The sequence below is a fragment of the Python bivittatus genome, unplaced genomic scaffold, assembly GCF_059951505.1.
Source record: "Python bivittatus isolate LINGU-HERP-01145 unplaced genomic scaffold, Pbiv_v1 ctg000570_np1212, whole genome shotgun sequence".
Taxonomy (NCBI): domain Eukaryota; kingdom Metazoa; phylum Chordata; class Lepidosauria; order Squamata; family Pythonidae; genus Python; species Python bivittatus.
The window spans coordinates 23321286-23341804 of NW_028277097.1; the positions used below are offsets into that span (position 1 = coordinate 23321286).

General features: G+C 44.2%; 1 protein-coding gene across 6 annotated transcripts in view; it reads left to right on the forward strand.

The window, feature by feature from the left end:
- DNAI1 (dynein axonemal intermediate chain 1) overlaps positions 1-20519 on the forward strand; it is a 142288-nt gene that overhangs the window by 24574 nt on the left and 97195 nt on the right. For all 6 annotated transcript variants that reach the window (XR_015798269.1, XM_088152802.1, XM_088152803.1 and 3 more), the window contains 4 exons: positions 1300-1434; positions 11947-12031; positions 13310-13427; positions 19481-19524. Coding sequence is in view for 5 of the 6 variants with exons in the window: in XM_088152802.1 (XP_088008928.1) it covers positions 1300-1434; positions 11947-12031; positions 13310-13427; positions 19481-19524 (382 nt within the window). In the remaining variant the exon portion in view is untranslated. The remainder of the gene's footprint in view (positions 1-1299; positions 1435-11946; positions 12032-13309; positions 13428-19480; positions 19525-20519) is intronic.

Below are 20519 nucleotides of genomic sequence, written 5' to 3' on the forward strand. Positions count from 1 at the left end.
CCTTTGCAGTCTCTTTGACAGTTGTTTCTATTTCTGCTGATTTATGTATTGATGTGCAGTCATACTAAAGGGAAAATGCAATTTTGTGTGGCAAGCGAGAGGGTTGCATCTTTTTTGATTCCAGTTTTCTTGCATTTGTAATCAGCATGAAGAAACAAATGAATAACAAAGCATTTATTCCAAGTAACAGGACAATCTCTTCTAGGCTGTTTGTGGGGAAGTCACAGCTTACATGACTTAGAAATCTGTTAAGTTTGTCTGAATGTTCCTGAGCTTTGAGATGCTAGGAAAAACAGTGTTTGTAACACCCCTGGGTATGAAATTATGTTTAAATATTATTGTTTCCTTTTTTTTTTTTTGGCAGGATCGTAGTTCTTCCTTACTGTCCTTAGTTTTACGCCCTTCAGGAATTTTCTTATGCAGCAGTCCAGGATCTCAAGCCTTGCCGCAGATCCTGCCTTTTTACCTTTACCTTTGCCTTTTCTTTCCCCCCTTTCCCCAACCCCACTTACTTGTTTGCTCCAGCTCTGTCTTGCGTGGGTACCTCAAACTGGTCTTCTCCGTATCCTTCATCCCATTCCAGCTTGATTCCTGCTTGGACTCACATTTTGCAAACCTTTACACTCAAGGTATATACAGTAGGTAGTCCTCGACTTATGACCATTCATTTAACAACTGTCCGAAGTTACGACGGCACTGAAAAAAGTGACTTACTACCTGTCCTCACACTTATGACCATTACAGCGTCGCCACGATCATGTGATCAAAATTCAGGTGTTTGGCAACCGGCATGTATTTACGATGGTTGCAGCATCCCAGGGTCACGTGATTGCCATTTGTGACCTTCTCAGGGGGCTTCTGACAAGCAAAGTCAATGGGGGAAGCTGGATTTGCTTAACGATCACATGATTTACTTAAAGACTGTGGCAAAAAAAATCATAAAATCAGACATGACTCACTTAACAACCGCATCGCTTAGCAACAAAAGTTCAAGTCCCAATTGTGCTCATAATTTGAGGACTACTTGTACTTGGACAACAGTAATTGGCACTTTTCCTATTTTTTGTTGAATCCTATTTTCCATGCTCTCTTGGATCTTTTCTTGGAGGTTTGCAAAATAAGGTTGGATAGGGACTAGATCAGTGGACATCAACTCCCAGATGCTGGCTGGGGAATTCTGGGAGTTAATGTCCACACATCTTAAGTATGAAAAACACTGGAGTAGATGGACCAAGAAGAGCATCTTCCAGCTTTGATTCTGTGAGGCTACAACTAAGACTTGCTCTTTGTCTCTTTTAGTGGAAAATCTACGATGCTTATGTGGAAGAACTCGAAAAGCTGGAAAAGTCGAAGGAGAAAGAAAAACAAAAAGCCCCAGTGGCAAAGAAGGAAGACAAGATGATGGGAAGAAAATTAACTTCTCTAGAATCACAGGTGCTGCTCCCTGATTCTGTATTGTGTTTTGTGCCCTTTCAATTCCAGACCCTATTGAGCCCCTCCTCATCCCCAGCTCTTATTAATGAACTGACCGGCTTTCTCTTGTGGTCACTATGGCTCTAGTTGGTATTTTATACATCATACTCCAGAGAGCTCCCGGAAAGGTTTTAGATGACCAGCCCGGGCATACAGTTCCATATGTTATGATTTGGGACTGATTGATGCACAAGTGAAGCATACACATTGAAGGCTAAAAGAGCCCAAGATCCAAAATGGGGCTATGGCGGTTGAGTTCATGCCTCCAAGTGCTTTGAATACACAATTTGGACAGCAGCTCTGGATTCCATCCTAGGAGCATGTTCCACCACACTTGAGAACTTCATTGTCTCAAGCAAGAGATAGCTGTTTGAGCTGCCTTTCAGCCAGATGCCGCATGAGATGCATTAGAATATCGTCCGTGTCATCTACAGTGGCATAATCCAACTTATCAGATGGATGCCGGGTCAGGGAAGAATGCAGAACTCTTCTTCCCTCTTGGTGGTGATTTGTTGGATACATCACCCCCATCCATCCTACTTTCCATCTCTCTTCTGCGACTGTTATGTGCTTAAAAAGGTTACGGCTGGGATAACCAAGGGCCCTTCCCTTTGGGACTGTCCATGCTAATTGCCCACAGCAGTGTTTCTCAACCTTAGCAACTTTAAGATATGTGGCTGTGCTGGCTGGGGAATTCTGGGAGTTGAAGTCCACATATCTTAAAGTTGCTAAGGTTGAGAAACACTGGCCTACAGAATTGGCTCTGGAAAGGTCTGTGCCATTCTATAGACAGATAATGTTTCTCTCCCTACTTTTCCTGCCTTTTATCCTGCTTTGCCAGTTAACTGTTTTGGTGTTTGCTGAGGTTTAATAAATAAACATCAGACTCCATCTTTGGCTAGCAGAACTGAGTGGCACGTGGGCTTGCTCTGATCTGGATCTAGGGATTGACTGGAAGCGGGTGGGCTGGATGCCAACGGAGCTGGAAATGACCCGTAGTCATTCTCCAGCAGGGTTCACATACCACCCTAAAGCCTATTTTGTTTAACCATGAGGCAATTAGTGGACAATTAGACAGTGTCTCAAGGACACAGGGTTGGAACTTAGCTAATACCACATTGCCTTTTCTGTTTCTACGGCCATAGCGTTATCCTTCTTCAGAGATGCCATCCCTTCCCTACGCAGTCTCTGTATTCTTCCTTTTGTCGACTATCTATAACCATGTTTTTTTCTGGAGCAGCTGCACAAATCTTCCGCATTCCATCATTTTTGCCAGGTGGAGCTGCCTGCACCTAAACTTCACTGATTTCCCCACCTGGAAAAGCGCTTGTTTTATGTAGGAGAGGCTTCAAGGGTAGCATTTCTAAGGATGGTGGGTGAGGTTGCAATTATTCAAAAAGCTACGGTTCCAAAAGATCACTGTTATTTTCACTTCCCTTCTGCCCAATGATGCCAACATCATATATCCAAATTTAGGTACATTGGCTGATTTCATGTCTAAGGCAGTTTTATTCTTTTTGTGTTGGGTGGTGTACAAACTCAACCAATTTTGGCTTATTCAACATACTATGAATAAGCCCAGCATGGCATAGTTCAAGGTGTAAATCCAGCAGTTGACATGGTTGCTAAGCATGAAAAGTTGTTGCTTGTTATCAAGGAATTTATACAAAGTTGAAACTAAGATTTGCCTTTAGTAACACACTCTTTAGTGCATTCCCAAGTCCAGCTCGGTTAAACCTTTAAATATAACAGATCTGTTGTCCCTCCACCTACCAGAAGGTTTTGATTCGCTTTGAGAAAGAGCGTTGTAGCATAGAGGCCATGCGAATTTTGTCAGGAAAGCAGCGCATGTGGCTTTGAAGCCTCTCCATGTTTCTTATCTCTGCTACTTGCGAAGGCTTCTCGGCAGCTGCTTGCAGAGCTGTTCGCTTTGTTTTAGGAGCCTAGGGGGACTCATTTGCCTTGGAGAACAGCTTCAAGAGGGGGCTTGGTTGGAACCACTTCAGAGATTTGCACAGGCCCACCAATCTCCTGCACTTATCTCTCGGTGCACAGTCGCCTGCTTCTCCACTTTGCTCAGACCACAAAATGAATGAAATCTGCTGGAGAAAAATAGATGGTTTGGTTCTAATCTCAGCAAAAGGCTGGATTTGCCTATCACTCTAAGTCATGGTTTGTTAACCATGGTTTGTTGAATAACATTAGCACAACAGCGAGCTGAGTTCATGCAGGATCCTAAGCCAAATGCAAGGAAACCCCATTATGGCTGCACATGTAGGACTCAGGAACTCAGCTGGTGGGAGGGAGGGAGGGAAGGGTCGATTTAAGCATATTAATTGATTTTGGAAAAGAAAATGGATGGAAGGGAAAAAGGATCTGACTGCTGATTTAATTACACTGACAGTGCAGTGGCGAATGATGGATTATTCCCCAAGCCCACGCTCAGCTCATTTTCTGCACATTGCTGGGGACAGAAGCAACTCCCTGTATCGATGTGAAGCCTACAACTTTGCTGTTGAATTAGAAGCACATATAAATGGGCCTCTTTAGCAGTATGGTACTCCCCACTGGGAAGCAGGGCTCCGTGAAACCGATTGAGGTAAATCTTTTTGCCCATGAGGACTGGGCACTTGTGATATTATTACCGGCTCAGAAGGACGATTCTGCCAGAAATAGATCATTAGGAGGAAATAGAAATTGTTCCGGGGGACTCCATTAGCGCTTTCTCTGCATGCTTCATTAATTCCCACAGCAAGCCTGTAATTGGCATGTTGGCGGTTGTTTTGTGTTGCTAATTCTGGGGAAGCCACAGGAGGGTGTGTGTCAGGGTAACACGGCTTAGCAGCTTCTTTCCCCACCTGAAACTGTGAAATTCCAGGTGGGAAGCTGTGTGGGTGAAAATCTCTCCCTCTCTCTCTCTCTCTCTCTCTCTCTCACACACACACACACACACACACTGGTGATTAAATCTGGTAAGTCTGGAAGAAAATAAGAAAGTTGGTTGGTTGGTTTCAGCTTTACATCTCAATAGGTTAGGGGCAGAATTTATGGGATAAATACATTGCACCCCCCTCAGACCTGTCTGATCATTATATTTTCCATTTCAATTGGCATTGAAATGTTTGTGATTTACAGATGTAACTTAAAGAATTCAGGATTTGAATCTCAACTGAAGCAGAAAACAGTTGCAACTTTCTTGGCGACTTGACTTCATGGGACACCCAAGTCTTTTTTTACTGATAGTTTTTAATCAGTGGTTGTATGGACAGCAGAGGATCCAGGCACTTCCCAAGATGGCGAGTTTGGGTGCTGCGGTCAAAAATTAGAGACAAAGCGGTCTTCCATTCTGTAGCCTTAAGCTGCCTCAACACTGGGCTTACATCTCCACCCTCCACTTTGTCTGCTTTGACTGCAGTGGTGGTCCAATGTTCCTTTCCACCCTTTTCGCCACAGCCCCAGAAAGATGGATTCCTCTGTAGCTTCGCCCCCTCCAGCAGGGCCCCCATCACTTTCTGTTCACGGCCCAGTCTTTGAGGGCACGTGGTTTCCATTAGGTATGAGCCCCCTTGCTTGACTCTCCCTCATCCTTGACACCTTCCTGTCTGGGTGCATCCCCTAGGGGACCAATAAAAAGTCAGCAAAGTGCATTTTCTCAGTCACTTGGGCTAGAAGGGGAAATTGGCAGAACCCTGGTCAATTTCTCCTAGCTAAAAAAATGGAGGGGGGTCCCAGCTTTTCACCTTTCCAGTGGCAAAGTTGTTAAAAAGGGGACTGGGCAGCACATCCAGTGACTGGAGGGGAGAGGCATTCCTGCCAGCTCAGTGGCCAAGGGGAGGGGAAGGTTTTGCCTGCCACAGTGACTGAGCTGGTGCAAGTTGGAAAATGCCCCTTTTGGTGTGTAGCAGGACCAGAAGGGGATGGCTGCCTTCCCAGGGGGCTGGTGGAGGAGGACATCCTGCATTCCCACCCTCCAGAAACCATCAGTAGCCCGTATGCTGGTGCTGGGGCAAGCTGGTTATGGGAATTAGCCCCCAAGGACAACAGCTATCAATAGCAGAGTCTTGCTTGGTTGCTTGGTTAGAGCTTCCCTCTGACACTGTTCAGTCCAAGAACCTCGTGCTTCACGGATGTCCAGGCTCCTCTAAGGATGCTCCTCACTCAAGCTTTTCCATCTGAGTAGCTGAGTGGCCTGTAACCAGGTAAAGAAAAGACACCCAGCAACAGTTAGGAAAAAATTACACTAATAGGCTTAGGAATAGTTAAAGATCATAATACCTTCATTTAAGAAAATGGCTTTTAAAAAGAAAATGCTTGTTAAAAATAGCATTACAGGCTTTCTTGTGGAATAAGGATTCCACCCCCAATGAGTAGAGAAGGCTAAGAGTAAATACAGCAAGGATGGGTGGATCAGTCCTGCAGAGCAGATACCGGCACTGGGATGATTATGGTACTTGTAAGCAAGCAGAGCACAATGTGTCCATTGCTCACTGCTTTTAATGTATGCTTTTGCCTGATATGATCAAATATTAAATTTTTTGCACACACAAAGGTCCTTTGCACCCTATACGGCCTTTTAAAAAGCCAACTGGTCACTTCCCCCTCCTAGAATACCCTGGCATGATACTAATTTCTTACTTAGGTTTCCTTGCACGTAACCCGTCTGCTTAGAGATGACGGAGAAGGGCTTTTCAGTTGTCTCTGCAGGTCTTGTATTACCTGGTCTGGATGTGGCATAACATGAAATTCCCATGGCAAAGTTCACCTTTGGTGGCAGAAAAATAATTGCTCACTTCCAGTGTTTGTTAAAAAGGAGCCTAGTGCTGGTTGCCTTGAACGAAGCAGGGAGGAGGGGATGGTTCCCTACTTTTCGGTTGCACTATCTCAGGCAAGACATTCTCTCTGATGTTTTCACTGAATGCCCTTTTTAGTAGACAGACAGGGACAAACCTACTTTGCATTAGGAGTTCATCCCTATGGATTACAGCTAGCCCCTACCAGCCAGCTGGGGTGGAGGATCTCTTTCTTGGCTCTAGAGGAAACGTCAGTGATGCTTCTGCCAAGCACAGAGACGTCTACTCTCTGGTGCTCCTGTCTCCCCGCATCCTTGGCCAGGAGATCAGGTGTGCTTTTCATCAATCTTACTGGCCCCTTAAAGGAAGGAGTCTGAGGCTCAGAAACAATAACTATCTTAGAGTGAAGGAGAAGGACATGGAGAAGGGCTCATATCCATGTAAAACAGCAGGCTGTAGAAGTAAGGATATTAAGTTTGCTTGCTGGAGCTGAGCAAGCAGATTCTTTCATGCTAGAAAGTTTTAGGATAACAATTACACAGCACCCTTTCCCAAGGCCTTTCCCACATCAATAATGGTTGGAGTTACCTCTCATTTCCAAAGTTGGCCCAATTAATTGTGCTTTTCAGTGTTTTTGAGAAGGGGAGCTGTGGTTGGGCAGTGGACATTTGAACCAGTGGAGTTGGTTTAGATCTCCCACCCGCTTGCCCTGCTCAAAATTAACGCCAGTTAATGTAGGTCAACAGCCTGCCTTTGCATACCTAGTCAAATAAATACCTCTGCCATGCATTGCAAATGAAGATCTGTACGTACATTTTTTCTTCTAGAAATGGCTCTCTATGAAAATCTGTTGCACTGTGCAAAGAGTAGCTCGTCCTCTGTGGACTTTGACTGCACATCCCTAACCTAGATCCAGGCTGAGTTTTAGTTGATGGCTATCAGAATCAAGGAACAAATAAAAGATGAGTTCAAGTCAAAAAGTGTACTGTTGCTTGGTCAAAGGTCCAGCCCAAACATGAAGATTTCATTGCGCTTCCTGTTCCCTCTTGGAAGGCCCAGCAGCCAGCCTTGGTGGATGTGGCCAATCCAGCTGTGCAGACAATGCTTCAACACTTGAACAGGGCACGCTCCTAAACTGAGAAATATAAGAGGGATATATAATAATGTAATGTATAGAAATAGAATAGGAATATATATTACAAGTTAAAGAACAGTGGCAGTATTAAGAAAGATCATAAATCAAAGAGCTCAGACTCATTCTTGCTCCAGAGGAATGAAACTGTAGATACAGATTAGACATCAGGAATAGCTTCTTGACAATAAGAGCTGTCAGTCAATGGGTTACTGCATGGAGTGGTTTTCAAATAGAGGATGGTGTGGTGAATCCTGCAACGTACAGGGGGTTGGACTTGAGGACCTCTTAAGTCCCTCCCAATGCTGTGATTCTATGAAAGCTAGCATATAAATAATCAACGTTACTTCCCGCAGAATTTTGTCACTTTCCCCATGCAGCTGCATATAGCAAAATGATAATGTAATCCTGATGTTGCTTCTGTAGTCACCTGAAGGAATACTGCTCAGAGCAGCAACCATACTTTAGACCAGTCTCCATGTTCATAAAAATCAGATAGGTCAGCTTTACAGGGAGTGCAGCATATGAGAAAGAAAGTGTGACGGAGTGTACTGCTAGGGAACAGCACTCCCTGCACACAGAAAACTGGAACTTAAAGGATCTCATCTAATCTTTTCACTAGTAGCTTTCTCTCTGGAGGAAGATGTTTTTATTATTATTTTCTGTCTTTAGGAAGTTGGGGCATTCAGCCATCCAATCCCAGACTAATCAGGAAGGTTCAGAATTAGCCACTGGACTGCCAGCCTATTTAAATTTCTGGCTGTATCATATTTATTCTGGGCAAAACGAGTGGTTTCCATACCAACATCCCAGAGATCCCTGCATGGCGAACCTTATTTGTGTTGGCATTTTATTTCTAGGTAATTAAAAGTCCGCCAACAGGAGTTATTTGTTGTAGGCAATCTGTTGCTCCAAGATAAACATGAGCTTTTTCCAAGGGAGAATATCGCAATTGGGCCAGAATGTTTATTTCCCACCAACAGATATTGTGCATCATCTCGGATGCTTCCATTACTGCTGCTGTATAAAATAATATAGCTGAAAATCCCCAGAAGGAAGGAATTAGTTTGCTGCTAAGGGAGTCCTCATGGCAGAGAGTTTGCAAGTCAGCAGACTTTGCTGGGAAAGTCAATTCTAAATGACTCTTAAAAGGAGATAAATTGGGCATATCAGTTTTTCTGATGATTTGCTTCAAAAAGACACAGGATAAATCACTGCTTGATGTGGTGGGTAACCCAATCAGAGGCATACTGGTTCTCACAAAGGAAGATTCTTGCTACGGAATGATCCTACGAGGCTCCAAACTTCAATTTGCTGACACAGCCCCGTAGTGCTATGTGCAGGGCGAGGGCCTTTGATCATGCAGCAGAGCGGGCAAGATCCTGCAGTAGGTCTTCCCAAATGGGAGATTTTGAGGCTGAGCGAGGGCCGCTTCCAGAAGTGCTGCAAACAAGGTGAAGAGGGGCTAGAGCGGAGGTTAGGATCATGGGCTGAAATTTGAATTGCCTATCGTTATGAATCTATTCATTTCAAGAAAGCTTTTTTTTAAGATGACACTTTAGGATGGATGAATCTGTTACACTTCTGTCATCACATTTTTAAGGACGATTTTATGTCATTTGGGAGTTGGGTGGTGTCTGAATCAAATCAGTCAATCAATCAATCAGTGTGCATCAATGTGCAAAGTTTTATTTCAAACTGGCATGAAAAGTTTTACATTTGTGATGCTTTTTTCTATTTTTTGCTCAGGCGTATATCTTTGTAAACAGTTTTGCCTAATATTTTCCTTTTATATGTACACGTTCTTTTGTTTGGAGTTGTTCTTCAACTATGGGCATATCTTCTTGTCCTGATAAGTACAGCACGAAGATACCTGCGAACCATTTTTAGAGGACCTGTCCTCATGATGCAGCCTTAGTCAGATCCTCGGCCGCTGCAGAGACAGCCTCTCTTCCACCCCAGCCGTCCCAATTTTAGAGCAGTGTTTGTCCTCTTCTCTGATCCAAGTCTTATTTTCAATGCCGCCAGCCCTTTCCTCTGGCCGTTGGCCCTGCCCTCTAGGGCCATTTGTGTTAGGGTTGTAGGTGACACTGGCCTCCTGGCTTCCACAGAGGCACCTGCCAGTGCTCTGCAAAGCCTCTTATAGGATTGTGTCGGCTCTTATATATGAGATCATTTTTAGCATGCCTTTAGTGGTCTTTTGAAAGAGCAGTAGAGACTAGCACTCTCCCCAGGGAATGAGAGATGGATTTTTCCATATGCGTGTTGCTGAGTGCAGTGCAGGTTTTCCACTGTTCCTGCAGATCAGGGATTGTGTATTGTGTGCTTTCTACAGGATTTGGGGCAGTGGCACCATTTTGCTTATCCCAGGAGATGCTTTCAGGAATTACCAACCAGGGTCGCTCACTCCCAGCAGCGTCATGCCCTTGCAGCGGGAAATGATCTGGGATTTGGGGGGAGTGGGGATGAAACCAACAAGATTTCTTCCAATTTCCCATTCTAGCCCCATTGACAGTTCAGTGGGGAAGGTAATGGGCCTAGGATAAACCAGGAGAGTGAATCTCCTATGACATGAGTCCCCTCTGGCTTCATCTAGCACCCTTCCTTCAGCCCAGTGATCTGTATGCCTAGCTATTTTTGGATAAGGGTTTGCTGGTCTTTCAGAAGACCAGTAGACCTGTGTTCAGAAATAGCTTGAGGGAGAGGTTATGAGCATAGAGCGTCTCACTTAGTGTGAAGGAATGTAGACCTGACCTGGTGTCAGCGAAGGAAGGAACAAGCCGTTAAGGTGGACTGGCAGAAAAGATTACACCATCCTGGGAAAGAGGAAAGTGTGAGAAAGAAACTCAGAATAGTCCCACTATGACCTTGTTTAGTATAAGATGGGATACCTGGACAGGTTTTCAAGGTTCTGTATTTCTACCTTTGTGTAATAAAGAGCATTCTTGGGATCCTTCCCCTTCCAGTTTCTTGACTGGCCTACCTTGAAGGTACCAATAGAGGCGAATATGTGTAGCTCAGGGTTGAATTGTGGAGTCCTTGGGGTTCTCTGAGCTTGGTTCTTTTCTTGCAAACATTTCATTACCTGGCTAGGTAACATCTTCAGTGCTAAAATGGGATGGGGTTTGCTCTCTATTTACGTGCTGCGGCCCGCCTTGCCAGTGCTGGTGGGGGTGGGGGCTCTGTTTTGCTCCTCTGGTAGTTCCTTGATTAGCATATGTTCACTGCTTGATTGTGTGCCTGGTGGTAACCTTTGCTTATCTGGGTGATGATTGCAGTGAGGCGATCTTCTGGTCTTTTGTCTCTTTTGAATAGTATGTAGATGTGGTTAATCTCTATGTGTCTGTTAATTGCTGCCTTGTCTGAATACCCGGCTTCCAAGAATTCGCTTGCATTTTTGGATTTAGCTTGGTCTAAAATGCTGATAGTTTCCCAGTTGAAACTATGGTTAAGTCTGTCCATGTGTTGTGAGATTAAGGAATTTTCATCATGTCTTCTGACTTAACCATCTTAAAGGCTTCTGTCCAAGCATCCACCCATCCTTGCCTGAGAGCAGCCCACCTCCCTTGACTGATGGGTGGTGTTTTTACTACCAGCTGGTGATGCTAAGTGGAAGAGAAACAAAGCAGGGATTGCCAACATTCGCTTCCCTTAAATTGTCCTGCGGGAAAACTGTAAGGACGTGACACCTTGTGAACCTTGTTAGGGAGACAAATTAGAGCTTGGTCATTGGGGCCGGGCAAATAATGCTGGCCTAATTTTTTGCTGAGCCAAGGACTGGAGGAACACTCTGACGAAGAGCCCAACTGCATGCCCTCGGTTGGCATCAGGAGATGTGGGTCCAGCAGAAGGCAGCTGCATTCTGATCCTGTGAGTTGCAAACTCATTTGGTTTCAAGTGCAAACCCAACCAGTTTTTGTCTCCATCACTGGTCTCAACAGCAACTATTTTAGGAGAGAGATTATGTTTAAAATATCAGCCTACCAATATCACTGTCCAAGAAAACTCTGTTGTTGGACTGAGTGCCTACAGAAAGAGAAAGCGTTGTGATTCTGCCTCAGGGGAGGCCTGGGATACCTCCAGCCCACTTGCTTCTCCACCTAGACCTCCGGTGCCTTGGGGGGCCACCTCCTCCTTTCTTTCCCAGGCTGTGGTCCGCACCTCCCAGGGTTGGGGCTGCTGACAAGCAGCCTCCAGCGCCTTTGCCTAAAGTCAGCTCAGTCCTCAGGCTGAAACAGCTTCCCTGTTCTTGCCTGGGCAGAAGGTCTCATTCTTTGGGGGCCAGGAGGCATACTGGAAATCTCAGCGTCCTTGTTGGTTATGAAACGCCCGTTTCCCAGATGACAAATGCATAAGGATGCTCCCTTCCAGCTTAACAAGGATGCTTGTTACTAACTTGTTTAACTTGGGGGTGGGGGGGGCGCAGGGTACCGTTCGGTGTCCTGCCCAGCGTCTTGACGCAAAACACTAGGCAGGGGCTACTCACCACCTTTCCTCCTAAGAGGGCCCACGTGCTTTGCTTTCAAATAGTCTCATTCCGTTTTTCCACAGAGTGATGACATCAACAAAGTGGCAAAGGCAGTGAAGATTGTGGAGCGGATGGTCAATCAGAACACCTTTGATGATATTGCCCAAGGTGAGAAGCCAGAAGGCTGGCCGGGGCTCATGCGCGGGAGAGGCGCTCCTGTTTCTCGGTTCCTTCCTTGGCCCAGATGAGCCCGTGCACCCGCTTCCAATCCGGGCTCCTTTTCCTTAATATCCACGCCTGGTAAAATATAAGTTGGGATGTGCTCCTTTTTCACCCAGGCCTTTGGCGAGGGGGACCTAAGCCCCCTTTAGATCGTGTGGCTTGTTTCTCTTTGTCCCACCCAGTTCCGTCATTCTTGCCGTCTTTTTAATATTTTAAACAGTTTGCAAACTGCCCAGTGTCCCTAGAAGTTGGGCATCCTGTGAATCTAATACATTGCTACTATATTTTTACGATTATTATTGCCCTGTGATTTAATGAAATGGAAATGTTTATATGTTTGCACTCGATAGTAACCTCTTGGGAGGGAGTGCAAAAAAGAAAATAAATGGAAAACTGCGCCAGACTAATACTGAATATTGGAAATGTTCAAAGTTTAATCTAGAACTCGAGTAGAGCATAATGTTGGAAGGAACAAACTAATACAAGAATATTATACACACACACACAGTATATATATGGTTTTATTTATTTATCTGTTTATTTATTAAACACTTTCTATCCACTGCAGTCAAAATGACTCTTGGTGGCTTACATAGAATATAGAAATGTTTTAAGCCTAACAAATAACAACCGTAAAACAACCATCAGTCCCAAAACAACAGAAACAAAGCAATAAAAAGGGAAAAGGAAGGAAAAGATGGCATCAGTTTTAAACTCAGGGGAAAGTCTTTCAGAGCAATTTGGTCTTCAACTACTTCTAAAACAACAGCAGAGCCGGCCTGATCTCTCCCCCCCCCCCGCCCCGAGGTCGTTCCACAGCATTGGCACTGCCATAGAAAAGCAGCACCTTCATGTGTCACTCCCCCCAACCCCAATTTCTTGCTTAATGATAGTATATTCTATTTATTATAGTATATTGATTCAAAGTCTTTTAACCCCCCAGAGAGCTTCCAAGGAGGCTCACATCTTAAGATGTTAGAATATTATAACTTTAGAACAGCGTCATAACCCAGCAGATTGAGAACGGAAGGAACGACGTCATTTAAAACGAGAAGCGATCGTACTTCTGAAATTACTCAAAACCCAGGGGAGCAAAGGATTTAACCTCTTGCCTAGAACCACTGCCGTGAGAACCCAAAGCTGAAAAAAAAGATTGGCGCTGAGAACACCAAGCTGGGCGTGCTCGCGAAGCCGGTGCTGAACGGGGTGGTTTGCTTTGGCTAGATTTCAAGTACTTCGAAGATGCCTCGGATGAATACAGGGATAACATGGGGACCCTTCTCCCGCTGTGGAAGTTTCAGTTCGACAAAGCCAAGAGGCTGGCCGTCACCGCCCTCTGCTGGTGAGTATCTCCTCTGCAGGTCAAGGTAGGGGAGCGTCGGCTCTGTGGAAACTGCCCATTTATTAAACGTGAACATGAATAAAGAGATTTATGTCACAGACTGAGTGCAAGGGCTAAGAGGACATTCTGCGCATCACATAAATTATGTGGGGCGTATAGAGGCCGTATTTTTTATTTTCAGTATTAAGATCGCACGCGCATACAACCCCAGGCATAAATGAGCATTTTTGGAATGCTTTTACCACAGTGAGTGCAAAGTGCCGTGAATTAATAGCCCAGGCTGGGAGAGACCTCTTTTGTTAAGAAAAGCATTGCCTTCAAATAATTAGCCTAAGGAGCTTTAGGATAAGAAGTCCCCAGATACCAGAAAGGCTAGCAGTTTATTCTTTATTTATTCTTTATTGTGGTTTTCTTAGACTGGGCAGTCTCAAGCTCACAAAACCTTTCGTTATGAATTAACTATAATTTATTAAACGTAGTTAGGAAATTCTGATGTTGCAGTATATTTGCAGGTTCCATTGAGTGGAATCCAAAATGCCTTACTAATTATTTAAAAGGTATTTTAGTACTTGGAAACGGTCCCAAATCCATCAGGATTGAGGTGGTAGATAGTTGCAGAAATCAATCCATAATTTTTGTTTAATCATTTAAAGCAGCAAGATAAAAAGGAAGAGATTAGATTGGCCCCCACCCCGCCAGCTTTTAAGACCTGGTTGGGTTCCCAGGCGAAGGGGTCAAAGTGCTAGTGAGTGCCTGTGACGCACTGTGTTGTTTAGACTGGTTTGGTTTCTTGGCTACTGTGTGTGTTATTGTGCTTTATATTATATTTTGTACTGTTTTTTCCACTATAAGCCACCCAGAGTCACTATGTGACATGGGCAAATGAATGAATGAATCAGTCAAACAAGTATATATATTTTTAAAACATTACCTTGTCAACCAAGTTTTAAAAAGACGTATAGTTTCTCTAGAACAAGAGTTCTCAATCACTGCAGTATGGTAGTGTTTCTCAACCTTGGTAAGTTGAAGACATGTGGACTTCAACTTCCAGTATTCCCCAGCAGCATGCTGGCTGGGGAATTCTGGGAGTTGAAGTCCACACATCTTAAAGCTGCCAAGGTTGAGAAACATTGCGGTATGGTGACTTTCTTGAGCAGTGTTTCTCAGCCTTGTCAACTTGAAGACGTGCGGACTTCAACTCCCAGAATTCCCCAGCCAGCATGGGGAATTGCTTTGGCAAGCCTAATCAGTTTGATTAAAAAACAATGAATCCCCCTCCATTGCCCATGCCTCTTTTGGAGGTCGCTACTCACAACTGGAGCAGCCTTGCTCTGGAGGATTCAAATTTGGGCTCAGGGAGGAGGATTCTGCAGTTGAGAGCTCTGCCATCAAGCGTGCCATGCTTTTAAGTATCCTCGCTCTCTACCACAATGGCTGCGTTTGCACTACCCAACTGACTGACAGTTGACATAGCCGTTATTCTTACGTGTTGGTTACGGTAGCGTAGAATCAGACTAACTGGACAAATGTCACCGTTGGAGAACTCCAGAGCCTCCCTCCTCCAGGAGAATATTGGCAAAGCTTTATGCCTCACTGGTACCTTCTCCATTGGCCAATCCATATTAGGAAGTGTGTTTTTATGACGGCCAGAACTCTTCCAATGAGTTTTGTAATGAAGAGATTTGCCCTTTTTTTAGCCACTCTTTTACCTCCAACATTTTTTCTTGAAGGACTGATTAGGTGGGCTTTGAAACTGCTCCATAATTGACCAGCAAAGGATAGTTTAAACCAAACCTGGTGCTCTTGGGGGCTAAAACTTCCTTCTTCTGCCCCAGTTCACACAATCAGTGTGGCTCTCACTCTTCAAATGTTCCATAAGTCTCTAAAGTCTTGGCTCTCTTCCCAGGCCTGGGGTTTGGGCGTTTGTGATATTTTTGGTGTTATTTGTGTGTCTGGGTGTTCATGTTCTTCTTTTTATACAGCATTATGTATTTGTTTAAATCTGTAAGCAACCTAGTCTTTTTGGAGTCAGGCACCTCCGATAATACATACTTACAACAATATCCTTACCTTTCACTAGTTAAGCATGTTGTGAGAACCCAGCTGACCTGCAGGTGCTAAGCACAAGATCCCTTTGGATCAACCAAGGAGTTACCATGCTGGCATGGTCACTTGGAAATGCTTCAGGAACTCTAGTAGTCAGACCCAGTCCTTTGATGCTAATCTTGTACGCTGTCCAGAGTCACTTTGTGTGAGATGGTTGGCTATATAAATATGATAAAGAAATAAATATATCTGGCCCCATAGTGGTATGATTTACTGGATTCCATGAAAATCTCTGTGATCCTTCTCCCAAGTAACAGGACTAGCAAGTCACTATGACTTCAGTCTAATCATAATTCAGCTTAAGCATCCTCTCTCTGTCCAGCCCCTGTTCTTAATGAAACCCAAGCAAAGCACAAAGGGAGAAAAGGGAAGGGAGAAGAAGGAGGGGGGCATTATCAACTTCTCAACAGGGCCTTTGTGATAGATGCAAAGGGATGGGGTGGGATGGGCACCTCAGCCCCTGGATCAGCTCCTGTATAGGTGTGAAGAAATGTTCTTAGCTAAGAAAAATGATCAGACTCCTAAAAATAAAATAATAAAACAAATCACTCATTGCAAAATGTGTCATCCTAATTATGTAATCTATGTAATGAATGAATGAATTTAATTAAGTTAAGGTCAGCCTAGGCCAATCCTGCTATGCTGACTCATGGTGCTGGTGGTGGGTGTTCCTGGGAGGGATGAGTGAAAATCATTGGGAGTGTACTCCAAACAGGCTCTCCCAAGGCATGAGGGCCATCCCAGCTGCCTAGCTAAAGCAACCAGGCACCTATATTGAGAAGCAGCGATGTAGGAAGATGCTGGAGGCAGATGATCATTAGGCAGATGACCTTTGTGACTGTAGCAAAGGCATCAATTAAAACTGCGTGGGAGAAGGCAGTGGTAAACCACTCCTGTATTTTACCAAGAAAACCACATGGACAGAGAAGATGAAGTGATAGATGATATAGTGCCAGATGATGGGCCCCTCAGATTAGATGGCACTCAACATGCTACGGGGAAAGAACTGAATATGTTTATGACACAGATAGATTAAAGCTGTCCTGATGTCTATTTGTGGATGTTACCATGCAGGAAAAGAAAGTCTGAGGCTGCAAAGATAGAATTATGGTGGGAACATGGAACATAAGAAGTACAAATATGGAAAAGCTCAATGTGAAATGAATTGACTACAAACTGACAGCTTAGGAATCAGTGAATTGAATTGGACTGGAATTGCATACTTTCAGTTAGAAGATCACACAGTTTGTACTGCTTTCGTAATCAGGGAAGATATAGCAAGGACAATATTTGGTTATAATGCAGTCAGTGATCAAATAATATCAATTAGACTTCATAGACAACCCTTTAATATGGTGATTATCCAAGTTTATGGTCCCACCACTGATGCAAAAGAAGAGGTGATTGATGAGTTTTATGATCAAGTTCAATCTGAAATCAACAGAACATGCAAGCAAGATGTGCTGCTTGTGGTTGGAGACCGGAATGCCACAGTTGGAAATATTAAGGAGGAAAATGTAGTTGGAATGTATGGCCTAGGGAACAAATGAAGCAGGAGAACAAGCTATCAGTTTCTATCAATCCAGTGATTTCTTCATTGCTAACAGAATCTTCAAACAATCAAAATGACACCCGTATACATGGACATCACCAGATGGAGCACACAGAAATCAAATTGACTATATGATTGGCATAAGGAGGTGAAAGAGCTAAGTTATAACAGCAAAGGCGTGGCCAGGAGCTAACTGTAGAAGAGACCACAAACTGTTCATCTGCAAGTTCCAAGTCAAGCTAAAGCAGAATAACAAAGCCAGTCAGTTTCCAAGATAGGATCTTGAGCAGTGTCAGTCTTCAAGGCACGCCAGGTCAGAAAACAGACACTGCAAGATTATAGGAATGCTACTTTATTGTTGTAGGGTGATATAGCAGAATCTTGAAAGCCTGTCAGCTTTTCCTTCTGCTCTCTTTTATACCAAACAGAATCTTTCTTTTCCCTCAACAGGGTTTGCATGCCTTCATCAAGGTTATCTCCACATTCCTCTGAAAGCATATACTCGCCATTTTCAAGGAGAACATGAGGAATTGCTTTGAAATCATGAACTTCATTGATTGTGGAGATGGAGATGACTTTGAGGGAATATCAAAACAGAAGCATTCCTTAAGCCCTGGGAAAGGAGGTAGTATTAGGAAGAGATTCAGGCTGGCTCCTCCCTGACTCCTTGGGATATAAGAAGGAAGGGAGGAGAAACACAATCAGACTTGCAAGATTCTGTTAATATAGTTTATCTCATAAAAGCTTACTTCTAGTCTGCTTGTGAGGTCTGTTTTTTGGACAATCTTGAAGGGCAGACATTGATAGAGAACCAGAGGAACTGTGGAATTAAATCAGAGAAGTTCTTAAGGATGACTGTGAAAAGAGACTGGCAAAGACCAAGAAACAGAAGGAAGCAAACTGAATATCAGAACAAACAGTAGAAACTGAAGAGAAAAGAGAAGAGAAGAGAAGAGAAGAGAAGAGAAGAGAAGAGAAGAGAAGAGAAGAGAAGAGAAGAGAAGAGAAGAGAAGAGAAGAGAAGCCATAGTCAAGAAAGACAAAGAATCTTAGGCAGGTTAACAAAGCATTTCAGAAAGAAGCAGTATTACAGCAACATCTATAAAGACACTGAAGATGGAAACAGACATGGAAAAGAAAGTCTTCCAAAAGATCTCCCAACTCAGAAGGAGGCTCCATCCTCAAACTGGTGTGCTAAAGGACCCCAAGAAACAGGTGGTAATTGATTCAAAGAATACCCCTGCTTTACAGAGTTCCTCAGGGCTCTGCTCTCTCCATGCTCCTATTTAACAGTTATTATGTATTTATTTAAATGTGCAGGCCACCAAACTCCCAATGATTCTGTGTGGTTCACAAATAAAAAACATTAAAAACAAGAAAAAATATACTAATAGATGAAGAATATAATATGGCAAGGATGCTCCCCCCACAAACCCTCACACTTGCATGAAACCACTGGGAGAGGTCACCCACAGGCATGAGGTGAGGTATCATCAATATGTTCGTGATATTCAGTTGTACATCTCCATCCCTGGTTGACCAAATGGTGCTGCCAGCATTCTTTCTCAGGGTCTCAAGGCCGTGGGGGTCTGGATGGGGAAGAACAGGCTTAGATACAACTAAGTGGTTTGGGTTTTAGGGTACCCTGGTACTGGGAACCTTCCATCTTTAATTCTGGATGACATGGTTCCCCCCACCCCCCGGCAGAATTGGTGTGCAATTTGAGATTCTTCCTGGACTCTCAGCTCGTGCTTGAAGAGCAGGTGGCAGCCATGGCCAGGAGCGTCTTTGCAGAAATCAATGTGCACCAATTGCACCTGTCAAGCGGTCAAGAAATACGCTACAGTTGGTAGAGCAGCAATGAAGGTCTGGAATGGTTCTTCAGGTGCTGGGATGTGTTTGAATGACAAAGCTGAGGATCGTGCAAGTAGTGGTTTTCCCTATGACACTCTATGAAAGTTAAAAGTGGACTTTGCAGAAGCAGGATAGAAAGAGTATTTATGCTACTGAACTTCGGTGTTGGAGAAGACTCTTTAGAATACTATGAAAACAGAGGAGAAGAGGGTTAAGCTTCTCTTAATCCTGTGTTCTGGTGTTTGCGTTACACAACTGTGCAGATGAGGGTAGTTTAACCACAAAGAACTGCTTGAGGATAAAAGTAATCCTACTACCGACTGAGGTGTGTGTTTGGTTGACATGCCAGCCGAGGAAATAGCTTACGTGTGATTGCCTCTGTATGAGTATGTCCAGGACTCTGGCACTCCCTCCTGTCTCCAGCTCTACGAAGATGCATTTAGGTCCATAACAATCATGTTGAACAAAATGTGTCTATTACATGCTAAGTATATTGTCGAAGTACTGGAGCGTTGACAGTTTGTATTTCTTTTTCTTATAGGAACCCCGGATACAGAGACTTGTTTGTCGTTGGACATGGCTCTTGTAAGTTTTGCCCCCGATATGCCAATGCCTTGTGATAAAAGAAGAGATTTTCAGACATTTTGCTTTATTATTCCTTTACATACTAAGCATCTCTTTCCTTACTTTTGTTTAAACAGCACTTTAGCTGGCTGCTTGGCTTTGCGCCCTTTCTGGTTGTATAAAGTTGTTTCCAGTTGTCGCAAGGAGAAAAGACGGCATTGCCTGCTGGCAGCAGTGCTGGCCTGATTGCGTAAAAGCCTCCCCAGGATATAATCATTAGGGTAGACTAAAAACACTCTTGCTTGATTGCGGCCCCAAATTAGCCTTTGTAAATCAGACTTAACAAATGTGTCAATGCAATGGCTTGTACTAATACATTTTCTAAACAGAATACATTAGTAGTGTGCGGCTGCGTGTGTAAAACTGATGGCCCTTGTTAGATCATGCAGCCCTCAAACAAATGTGGCCGTGGGAAAAAATGGCAGAAGTGGGTCATTCATCCCAGGTGGCAGCTTGATTGTTGCTTAGTAATTTAATTTCTCCAATATTTTGCCTAATTTCGTTTAGGACAACCCGTACATCAATTTTATTTTTAATTGGCCGATAGTGTCATGCTCCCCACAGCACATTTATTAACAGCAAGGGAAAAGCGTGAGGAGTTGGAGGGAGCAGAAGTGCCGTAGGTTCTGTTGACCAGCCCTGGGGATCAGTGGCCTCACAGCAGGGTACGGTCCAAAGGGTCCAGCGGCAGCTGTGACGGTGCAGTCAAAGGCCCACCTGGTTTTCATGTGATACGATGCGCCTAAAAACCAGGCCGAGCTTTGATCGCACCATCGTCTTGACTTTCTTGGCCATACCCAGTGGACACCCCGACTCACGGAGATCCCCAGCGTGTTGCCTTCTGCAGCAGAAACAAATGCGGTCAGTTGCCTACTCTCCCTGGGTGTGGCCTGTTTGGTTCTGGCGCTCCTCCCTGCCTGACTGGGGAGGAATCTACCAATCTTTCCCCTTGGGCG